The 11,514-nt window shown below is 50.3% G+C and overlaps 1 protein-coding gene across 3 annotated transcripts in view; it reads left to right on the top strand.

The window, feature by feature from the left end:
* Positions 1-2,382: 2,382 nt before the first annotated feature.
* LOC107120596 (transducin-like enhancer protein 1) overlaps positions 2,383-11,514 on the top strand; it is a 60,357-nt gene continuing 51,225 nt past the window's right edge. For all 3 annotated transcript variants that reach the window (XM_015423325.1, XM_015423323.1, XM_015423326.1), the window contains exons 1-4: positions 2,383-2,476; positions 3,425-3,585; positions 5,593-5,656; positions 7,518-7,562. In XM_015423325.1, coding sequence (XP_015278811.1) covers positions 2,453-2,476; positions 3,425-3,585; positions 5,593-5,656; positions 7,518-7,562 — 294 coding nt within the window. In that variant the 5' untranslated portion in view covers positions 2,383-2,452. The remainder of the gene's footprint in view (positions 2,477-3,424; positions 3,586-5,592; positions 5,657-7,517; positions 7,563-11,514) is intronic.

Below are 11,514 nucleotides of genomic sequence, written 5' to 3'. Positions count from 1 at the left end.
CAGTCATTTAAAGGTTAAACGACCCCCCCTTTCCTCCAGTGCCCCCCGTCCTTCCGCGGTTGTCCCTCCAGACTGGGAAGAGCTAACCAGTTTTCCTCTTCCCCCAGACCCGAAAGGGTTACCCGGCTCTTTTCTCTCTCTCCCTTTGACCCAGACTCTGAAGGGTTAACCAATTTCCCTGCTCCGGTCCTTTAAGGGTGTTATGGCATTTGCCGCTGTTGGAAGCCACCCTGAGCCCATCTAGGAAGGGCGGGATACAAATTAAATAAATAAATAACTTCCATTTTCCTAATTACTGAGGATGGTGGAGAGAAGGTAGAGAATTTGCTGGTTGGGAAAAATGTATTTCCATGACCTACACATCATACTGTAGAAGGTTCATTGTTGGTGTTAATCAAATGACAGACTCACCTATAAAAGTGTCCTAGGATATTCAAGTAAAGGTTAGCTTCCCTAATGCATGTGTATTCCTCTAAGGGATTTATTGGAAAATAGCATGTGTAGGAGATAGCATTATCAAGACCCATTTCTGGTTCTGTTCCTTGAAGCGGATCAGATATATCTGCATATATGGGAAACAAATAGTTCTTATTCCAGTATTCCTATATTTCTGTTAATTTTCACACTGTTGGGAATATCCAAGTCCAATGCAGCCACTGGCATTTCCTCTTATGGAAGAACACGTCCTATCTTGTACTATGTGCATTTTTAAAAAATCTGCTCCATCCACCTCACTGAGATTAATCTCTTGTAGAAAACTATCTAGGTCAGCCCCTCTCTGTGCCCCCCCCCCCATTTCCTTTCTTGGATTCCCTTAGGGTTCAGAGCAGGCCAGGGGGAAACATGGCTTCTCTTGACCTTCCTCCCCCCACCCCCCAGGCTGGTTCCTGTCACCACCGCGGCAAGAAAAGCAGGGCACTCCTGAGCATGGGCAGAGTGCTTTCTTGCAGGTGCCGGTTTTGGCCAGCTCTCACCCCTGCAGGGTTAAGGGGGAAGGAGCTGGGTGGGGGTGGGGGGATGCCAATTTCCTGACCTCATGCTTGGAGAAGATCGACTGGGAGGAGGCCAAGAAGCCCCTGGCTGGTGGTTGGGTGGGCATGGGTCAGTTTGTGAGTTGTGGCATGTAGTCAATCTGGTGGGGGGTGGCGACCGTGGCCTGCACATCTGGCGTTCCCTAATCTCAGAGCAGGGTGTGGTGGCCAGGGCGGGGGTGTCTATATTTTGGGCCCAAATCTTTGTGGAAAGTCCAAAGGGTCCCCCTGCCCTGCTGATTAGAAAGGGGTGTGTGTGAACTTCCAGGAAAACTCCCTCTGTTGAAATCCGGTGCTGAAGTGTTGTGTCACTCTGTCGTGTTGAAGGTTGTGCAGGAGGGCTTCTTGGTGGATCGGGTCCTGCGTGGCGTCCAGAGTCCGTTACCTGAGTCAGTTGCTTTGCTTTACTCCTTGCTGGGCCAGCTTCTGTTGAGGAGTCCTGGGTTCAGATCCCTGCTGAAATCTGCTGCCTTGAATAGAAGCACTCAACTTTGCTCTTCCTGAATGACTTAATCGGGGCTTGATATCTCTTAATAGCCTTGGCTGGCCTTACATCTGTATTCCTGTGTTCTTTGGGCTGCGTGGGGGCTCTTAAACCTTGTCCTTCTGGGTTGGTTAATGAGGACTGGAGGAATGCGCAGTCTTGCGCAGCCAAGTCTTTTTCTGTCAGCTGTGGCTGTCTTATCTCTAGTGGTGGTTCTCCATCAACAGTTAAAAGATTGTATTATTAAAATACATTGGTTGGTGTGTACCCTTTCTGTTGACAGCCATGATAATGAAGCAGAACCTCCATGTATCAAGAGAGTATATCTTGGGAGGGGGTGAATCTTACTGGATCGGGCCTAAGGTTCATCTAACTGAGGATTCTACATCCAGTAGTGTCCTAACAGGTGCACCTGGGAAACTCTTCCTCGGGACATAAAGGAAACTTCCCAGCACACCACTGGTCTTTAGGTGTATACTGCATCTAAATGTGGAGGTTCTGTTTTGTTGTTGTGCTGTTGACAGGCCTGTGAATATCTCTTGACCAATGGTTGCTGCTGCTTCTTGTGGCATTTCTTAATTGCACATCGTGTGAAGACATTCAGCACTTATGCCTTCTTGATTCTAGTTTTAATAATAGTGTCCATATCTACCTTTTTTTTGTGGGGGGGGCAAACGGAGGGAAGGAAAAACTATAAACTGTTCCAGCATAGAAGGTTCTGCTGCTTATATAGGAAATGGGCTGTTTTTGAGACTATTAGACTGGTGTTTTTCTAATTAATTATTGGGAATTCTTGTGACTGGCGGTCTCTTCTTCTCCCTCTGCCTTCTTGCCCATCTGTTGCGACCTCTGGCCATGTTAAGTTCTGTTCCTTGGGATGAAACGCTGATCTCAGAAGTCATACTGCAAGAAGAGGGCGTATGGTGTCTCATCAAACATGTTCCCCCAAAACCGGCCCCCGGTGAGTTATTCCCCCCCCCAGCCTGGCTTGAGATTCCTTGCAGACTTCAGTTTTCTCATTCTGTAGGGGATTCCACTGCTTAATAAGTTTTCCCTTAAACTGAATTAACTCCTTGTTGAACTGGTTAGTGAAATTACATGTTGTAAACCCTTGGTGAGGTTTTGGGTGGGTGGGAAACTGGGGGGTGATACTGCTTAGGATCACAAAGCCTGTTATAAATCGTCCTTTTTCATCAAACTTAGAGTATGCGTTCTTCTTAAAGTGGTGCAAGTAACGCACAAAAAAGGCTTCCCAAGATAAACAAGTTCAAAATCAATCAGTATCGAGAAGATCCTTACCTAGAACCTGCTACAGTGAGAAAGGCTGTTATGAACACAATAAATGCAAGGCCTGTTAGGGCTGAAGAAGAACTAGCATCCTGATGAATAAAGCGGACAGGAAACATAAAAATCCCCCTTTCTGTTACTTTATTTATAGCTTGCTTTGGTTTATTTAATTGGGGTTTGATAGGCCTCAGTATCTGATGAGTTAAACTAAGTGGCCTTATAGTGGAAAAGATGAGGTCACTGTTTAGTAGAGCACAACAGAAGCCATGCTGGATCAGGCCAGTGGCCCATCCAGTCCAACACTCTGTGTCACACAGTGGCCAAAACCCAGGGGCCATCAGGAGGTCCACCAGCCGGGCCAGAACTCCAGAAGCCCTCCCACTGGTGCCCTCCCCCAAGCACCAAGAAGGCAGAGCATCACTGCCCCAGACAGAGTGTTCCCTCTATACCTGGTGGCTAATAGCCACTGATGGACCTCTGCTCCATGTATTTATCCAGTCCCCTCTTGAAGCTGTCTGTGCTTGTAGCCGCCACCACTTCCTGTGGCAGTGAATTCCACCTGTTGATGACTCTTTGGGTGATGAAGTAGTGATCTGGTAGTGATCAGTGCTCTCTGTCTCAGGCTCATCTGCAGGCTCCACCTGTTGCCACCGCAGCAGCTGCTGTTGCTGCCGCCGCAGCCAGTGTAGTTTCAACCACCCCCCAGTCCTTGAAGCTGACGTACCCAGAGGTCTTGGATCGCATCAAAGAAGAATTTCAGTTCCTGCAGAACCAGTATCACAGGTAAGATACGTTTTTGTCGTTTATCCTTTGTCCTGTAGAAGTTCTGTCCTCCTCCAATGTCCAATGATTACCAGGGCCGCTGAATTAAAACTCAGGGGATTGGTCTGCTCCTGGCTCTGAGCATGGGTCAGGGTGGGAAATGGCATGGCCTGGGAGATCCTGCTTCTTGTGTTTCCGCGTGAGTCACTGGGCTGGATGTGCCTCCTGACTAGAAGGAGATAATGACTTGTGCAGAGACACAGCGGAAAGCCTTCTCAGAGTATAATTCTGCTACCTCTCTGCCTTGGGTGGAATTGAGTTGTTCAGTTGCACCCACCACAGATAATACCAAAGAATCTCCCAGTCCAAGTAGGGGGTGGTTGGAAGCAAACCAGAGCAGTGGTTCATGCAGAGATGCAGTGGGCAGCCTCGTCTGTATGTGGGATGAGGATGAAGATTAAAGGTCTTTTTTCCATTATTATTATTTTTTAAAATTCTCATCTCTACAGTGTTTAGCTCCGGTGTTTCACCCTACCCTAAACTTTAACTGCTTGTCTTTTCCAAAGCATTCTCAAGAATGGAAGCTGTGTGGCCCAGCCAGTTTGGTGTAGTGGTTAAGTGCGTGGACACTAATCTGGGAGAACCGGGTTTGATTCCCCACTCCTCCATTTGCACCTGCTGGATGACCTTGGGCAAGCCGTAGTTCTGATAAGAGCTGTTCTTGGAAAAAGAGCACTTTGTGTCAGAGCTCTCTCAGCCCCACCTACCAGGGTGTCTGTTGTGGGGAGGGGAAGGGAAAAGGAGTTTGTAAGCCACTCTTGAGACTCCACTGGGTAGCGAAGGGCGGGGTATAAATCCAATCTCTTCTTTTTCATTAGTTTAATAATAATAATGTAAACAGTAATAATAGTTTTGCAAATTTAGAAGCTGCCTTGACTAACAGGGCAAGATGTAAAGCCGTGTGTCTTTTGAACGTACCATTTCATGTGGTCTTAAGGGGTTTTTCGTGAGCTAGTGGAGTATAATGGGCTACAGCATCATATACGGGGCTAGAGAGACCCAGGTTCAAATTCCCAGTCAGCCAGTGAAGCTCACCTGGTGACTTTGGGCTCGCTACTTTCTCTCTCAGCCTAACCCTACCTCACTGGGTTGTTGTGAGGATGAAGGGGGGGAAGGGAGAGCCCCGTAAATCTCTCTGAGCTTAGAGGGGTGGCAGGCTATAAATGCACTATATAGATTCTTCCTTTGATTTATCTCTGCCTCCTTTTCCCGCCTCTGTCTTGGCTATCTTGACGGCAAATTTTAGGTTGGAATCTCCTTTGGGCAGAGACTTGCTGTTCTTCTGTTGGGTAGAGTGCCAGGCAGATGGAAGGGCACGGTATCAGTAATGTTGGAGCCTGGAATGACTTGAGGTGATTGGCAGTGGAGGTTGTGGGCGGAACGTTCCTTTCCTCCCTGCTAACAGCCTAGCCTGTGCAAAGTAGCAGCATGGCCCAGTGGTTGGATTAGGAGTGCCCATCAGTCAGTCTCTCTCTCAGCCCAACCTACCTCACAATGTTGTTGTGAGGATAAAAGTGGGATGGGGGAGGATAACCCTTAGAGGAAGGATGGGATAAAAACATATTAAATAAGTAATGGGTTATTAAAAATAACTTTAGTAACTGGCTTCCCACAAACAAATGGAGAATTTCCCCCAATTGGAAAAAAATGAACAGTTAGTGTAATGGTTGGACTAAGATCGGGGAGATCTGAGTTCAAGTCTTGCCTCGCTCACAAAGCTCGCTGGGTGACCTCAGGCCAGTCACTTTCTCTCTGCTTAACAGCCCCTTCAGGGCTGTTGTGAAAGTAAAACAGGGTAGGGAGACCTGCGCGCGCCAGTGTGCTCTCCTTAACAGTCCCCTGGAGACCTGTCCCAAGGTTTCGGTTGCGCAGATGGGCTGTGAAGCCTTGCGCGTGTGTGTGTGTTGTTGTTGTTGTGTACATGGAACGTGCTGGGCTTTTGCTGCCCTCCCTGTTCTATTTTTACAGCTTGAAGCTCGAATGCGAAAAGCTGGCGACAGAAAAGACGGAAATCCAGCGGCATTATGTCATGGTGAGCGGCCTACCTGGAGCAGCGGTGGGGGGAGGGGGAGTGGTGGCAGCTGTGACCCTGAGCCAGGCAGGGCAGTGTGCTCGCTTTCCTTCCTCTGAGCTGTGGCCCCGCCGCGTCCTGGCTTGGCGAAGGAGCCGGGCCGCCTGCTCAGGTGATAATCCCAGCGCTGGTAGCTTTCCGCTGGAGCTGTTTCCTCTGGGGGGTTGTGGGAAGGAACACACATGAAGCCGCCTCAGTACTAAGTCAGTCGCTCGGTCCGTCGAAATCAGTCCTGTCTCCTCAGACCGGCAGCGGCTCTCCAGGGTCCCAGGCAGAGACGGGTCTGTCACGCCACCTCCTGCCTGGTCCTTTTCACCTGGAGATGCCGGGGACTGAACCTGGGACCTTCTGCATGCCAAGCGGAGGCTCAACCACTCAGCCATGGCCTCTCCTCAGGGAAGGGGGACTGCAGAACTGAATGAGCAGAGAACCAGAGTTGGGTTTGCTCTTCTAACTTGGGTTGCCAACTCTGGGTTGAGGAGATTACTAGAGATTTGGGGGCAGAGCCTGTGGACAACGGGGTTTGGGGGAAAGGAGCAACCTCAGCAGGGTTATAATGCCATACTGGCCGCTTTCCAAAACAGCCATTTTCTCCAAGGGAGCTGATCTCTGTATTCTGAAGATCGGTTGTAATTCCCGGAGAACTTCAGGCCTCAGCTGGAGGCGGGCCCCCAAATGTGCTGGCCTGAAGACCAAACTGGCCCGGGTATCCTCTGCCATTGACTCGCTGGCCTCACCAGTCTGTTCTGGGTTTCTTGGCCCCTGTGACCCTGAGAACTGCCTGCTTTTAACCAGGTGCATATTTCTTCAGGGTCTTTCTGCTTTTGGTTTGGAGGAGGGGGGAGGGAGGTTGGCAGTGATTAATTCCTGAGGAAGAGAAGCATGGGGGGCATGGTGTGAGGCAGAATGGTGGACTAGATGGACCCCTGGTCTGATCCAGCAGGGCTCTTCTGATGTTCTTATGAAGGTCTCGGACTCTCTGCCCTATTCTTGGCCATCCAGAGGAACAGGTTGGCCACTGTGTGAGACAGGATGCTGGACTGGATGGACCACTGGTCTGATCCAGCAGGGCTCTTCTGATGTTCTTATGAAGGCCTCCGTCTCTCTGCCCTGTTGTTGCCCTTTCAGAGGAACTGGTTGGCCACTGTGTGAGACGGGATGCTGGACTAGATGGATGCTCACTGGTCTGATCCAGCAGGGCTCTTCTAATATTCTTATGAAGGCCTCGGCCTCTCTGCCCTGTTGTTGGCCCTCCAGAGGAACTGGTTGGCCACTATGTGAGGCAGGATGCTGGACTAGATGGACCCCTGGTCTGATCCAGCAGGGCACTTCTGATGTTCTTATGAAGGCCTCGGCCTCTATGCCCTGTTGTTGGCCCTCCAGAGGAACTGGTTGGCCACGGTTTGAGGCAGGATGCTGAACTAGATGGACCACTGGTCTGATCCAGCAGGGCTCTTCTAATGTTCTTATGAAGGCCTCAGCCTCTCTGCCCTGTTGTTGGCCATCCAGAGGAACTGGTTGGCCACGGTTTGAGGCAGGATGCTGAACTAGATGGACCACTGGTCTGATCCAGCAGGGCTCTACTGATGCTCTCTCACTCCCTTTGATTTGATGTGTTCTTAGCCTCTGTTCTGGCTCTGAGATTTACTTTTCTTTGAAATTCGGCATGCACCGGAGGGTGAATGGGATTCCCTGAGCACCAGAGCCAGGCAGTAAATTCTGGAGATCCCAGATAATCAGGCTAAAGATTCCTATTCCTGGCAATGTCTTTTTAAAAACTTTCTCTTGTCTGTCTGTCACTGTGTCTCTCCCTCTCTCACAGTATTATGAAATGTCCTATGGTCTGAACATCGAAATGCACAAACAGGTGAGTACGAGGAATATTTTTAATTGTTACAAAAATTGGAATTAACTTCCGTAAGGCACTGACACGGAGACCCTGTGTGGCATAGTGATCAGAGACTTGGAGTGGGACCTGGGAGGCACAGGTTCGAGCCCCCCCTCTGCCACGGAAGCTGCCTGGTGACCTTGGGCCAGTGGCACACTGCGAGCCTGACCTACCTCACCGGGCTGTTGTGAGGCTAAAACTGAGAGGAGAATGATGTAAGCAGCTTTTTGGGTCCCCATTGGGGATGAAAATGGAGGGTAATCTTCCACGTAGGCAGTTTTTCAGCCTGATCACCAAAAGGGAGCTCTCCCCCCCTCCCAGGATCTCGGAGTCTAAATTTAGGAAAAGGGGGAGAGGAGAGGGAAGGTGTAAGTGGTGAGTAGATGCCGTTGGCCTCTTCAGTTAGGAACACAGCAGAAGCCTGTTGGATGGCGGCCACAGTCCATCTAGTCTCACCTCCTGTTTCCGATAATGCCCAGCCAAATGCCCAGGTGGGCCCGTCTTTGAGTTGCCAACTCTGGGTTGGGAGATTCCTGGAGATTTGGGGGCAGACCCCGTGAAGGCAGGGTCTAGGGTAGAGAGGGACCTCAGCGGGGCGTAACGCCCTCGATTCCCCACCCAAAGCAGCCTTTCCCTCCAGGCGAACTGATCTCCGTCATCCGAAGATCAGTTGCCATTCCGGGAGGTCTCTGGACCCCACCTGGAGGTTGGCAACCCTAGCTTGTCAGCAGGGCTCGCAGGCGAAACCTTCCCCCTCATTGCTGCCCCCACCGTGGGACGGGGACTTATCTTGAGAGAGGAAGGGAGAGGAACCGAATCCCCGCCTTCTTTGTACGAAAATCCGCAGATTTATTTCTTTGAGAGAACGCGCAGGCCGCTTTTCCATTAAGTGTCGGAAACTGCATAAAAAGGGGGAGGGAAGGGTGGGGTTTGGGCAGGGCTTCAGTGGGGTGTCTTGCCACAGAGTTCACCCTCCAAAGCAGCCGTTTCCTCAAGGGGATCTGACCTCTGTGAGTCAGTTGTAATTCCAGGAGATCTCCAGGCCCCACCTGGAGACGGGAGACCCTCAGTTAGATGATTTTGTGTGGTTTTTAATTGCTGTGTTTATGTGTTGACTGTGAGCCGCCCTGAGCCTGCTTTGTGGGGAGGGCGGGGTGGGTACAAATCAAAATGAATAATAATTAAAAAATAATAATTTCCCCTTCCTGCCCTCTTGAGAAGCTGCCCCCTTGCCCTGGCCCCTGTTGGAAACAAGCTCCCCCTCCGGGCTAGCCAGGCTTCTGGTCCCCTCTAGCCGCGCAGTCCCTTTTATTTGCCCAGGGCCTGGGAAAAACCTGGGGTGGGGAGCCAAATCGGCTTTTGGCCCGTCCCTCCCTCCCCCTTGGGCGGCGATTTTATTTCCTCTGCTCCTCGGTGGAATTTGCCGTCCTCCTCCTCCTCCTCCTCCTTGGCCTCTCTCCCGGCTCCTTTCCCCCAGCTGCTGCTCGCGCTCTGCAGACGGCTGAATTTACTGCTGGCTTCAGGTGGGGCCGCTGGCTGGCTGCCAACCGGCTGTCTGTGCTTGGCTCCTTCTCCCCCCCCCCACAATCTCTCTTTAACAAGAGCTCATAACTCTGGCCTCTGACGCCCCCCCCATGACAAATGGGAGACGCTGCTGCAGCCAGGGCCTTGGGTAGGTGGGGGGGTATACCTTGGCACGCTGCCGGCTCCTTTCCTTCCCCCCCTCCTCTTGGGGCCTGGACTGCGCCTCCCCTCGGATTAAGGCCCCCCCCATTCTGCCCCCTACGCTCCTTTGATTATCGCCTCACACCTAGTCCCATTGCATGCTGTATTGCCAACATGGAAAGGTTCACCGGAGGAGCGACTTGGTGGTGGTGGTGGGGGGCCTTGTTTGCTGGAGCGACTTGGTGGTGGTGGTGGGGGGCCCTGGCTTGCGTTTGTAAATTTCCCCTCCCCCCCCCACTTTGGTGTTTTTAATTTTTGCTTTCCTCCCTCGAGAGGTTCTGGAGACCTAAACCTCCCCCCTTTTGAGCCAGCCGCCCATCCTTCCAAACCTAAGTAAGCTTAATAGTAATAATAATTATTATTAATAATAATAGTGCACGGCACTTATATAGCTATTAAGCACTTGGCGTTTTACGTTATTTGTTTTACCCAGTGTTCTTAACGCGACTTTTCTTTCAAACTGGAAGCCAACTGCTTAATCGATACAAACCTTGCTGAGAAGGGTTCTTGGGGTGGGGAAAGTGGTCTCGGGGTAGGACAGAAAGGTGTCCCCCTGATGTGTCATCTCCCGTTGGCCTTGCAGTTGGCACCAGTGTTCCCTCTAAGCTGAGTTTGCGTGAGCTAGCTCACAATTTTTTAGCCTCTGGATCACACATTTTTGTCTCCACTCAGGAAGGACGGCTCCAGAGCAAACTAATTGATGCAGGAGTCAAATCGCTTGCTCACAACTTTAATGCCAGTAGCTCACAAAGTAGAGTTTTTGCTCACAAGACTCCACAGCTTAGAGGGAACATTGGTTGGCACCTGGGAGTCCAGCGGGAGTTGGGTTAGGGTTGATGACTCCAGACTGGGGTTTGTGGAGGGGAGGGGACTTTAATGGAGAATGTTGTCATATACTCCACCCTCCAAAGCAGCCGTCTTCTCTGGGAGAACCGAGCGCTATAGTCATTCTCTGTAATTCTGGGGGACCTCTAGGCCTCACCTGGAGATTGGCAACCCAAAGCTGGATCCAGGCACAATGGAACCATTTATGTCCTTACAACAGCCCTGTAAGGCGGAGCTGCCTTTTAGGTGGAGCGTGAGAGAGAATGGTTTGCCCCACATCATCTGGCTCGGCTCTAGCAGTGTTGAGAGTTAAATTGAGAGTTAAATTTCCTGGACTCCGGCTTACTCTCTTCAGTGGGAGAATATATTGTGGCTGCTCAGGAGTAAGGGAAGAACAGGCTGCACATGTTTACTGGCTCTTCAGGGCTTGCTTTAGCCAAGTAAGAGTTTGTCTGGCCAGCTGTCTGGAATGTAACATTTTTGGTGGTGGTTTACCTGGATGAATGCTTCTACATGCAAGGAATTCCCTGAACACAGAGAGCTAGTAGAGAGCTAGGTTGGAATACCTCACCCTCTTCACCCTGTATGTCTATGTTTCTATGTGCAGGGTTGTTGTTTTTTTAAATGGAGATTCATCCTGTTGTGAAAGCCCCCATCAAAAGCAGTCTTATCCCAGCGTAAGTTGATTGACTGAGTTCAGCTTCTGTTTGGATTTGCAAAAGATTGAAAATAAGTGCAGGGTAGAAAACTGGCCAGAGATGGAAGGTGTGGTTTGTGTGTGTGTGTTTGAGAGAGAGAGATGTCAGCAGCGCTATTTTAGCTGCATTTTAAAAAAGGCAAATTCAGACAAAGAATACAGAGAAGATTAAAACCAGAATCTTCCTGATAATGCTGCTCTATCAATCTATGGTGTGTCTTATTTATTTCATTCGACTTGTATCCCGCCCTACCTACCCTGCAAACGGGCTCATCTTTTTTTTAAAAAAGAAGTCTGCCAAGAGTCAGGCGTGAGATGGCCACATGCTGTTCGCTGTTGGTGCAGCTGTAAAGTTGCCAGCTAAAAAAGGCAAATTCAGACAAAGAATACAAAGAATACCAGAATCTTCCTGATGCTGCTGCTCTATCAATCTATGGTGCGTCTTATTTATTTCATTCAACTTGTATCCAGCCCTACCTACCCTGCAAACGGGCTCATCTTTTTTAAAAAAGGAAGTCTGCCAAGAGTCAGGAGTGAGATGGCCACATGCTGTTTGCTGTTGGTGCAGCTGTAAAGTTGCCAGTTCCTAATCTTTGGAACCCCTGCCTCCCCCATGGATCACAATGTCAGCCCCTTCGGCAGGGGCCTTCTGGCTGGCGACAGCAAAGTACCATTTTGGAGCCC

Source organism: Gekko japonicus, unplaced genomic scaffold, assembly GCF_001447785.1.
Source record: "Gekko japonicus isolate JY-2015 unplaced genomic scaffold, Gekko_japonicus_V1.1 scaffold1449, whole genome shotgun sequence".
Classification (NCBI taxonomy): domain Eukaryota; kingdom Metazoa; phylum Chordata; class Lepidosauria; order Squamata; family Gekkonidae; genus Gekko; species Gekko japonicus.
The sequence above is the reverse complement of the archived record's forward strand: the minus strand, read 5'-3'. Positions and strand labels throughout refer to the sequence as shown.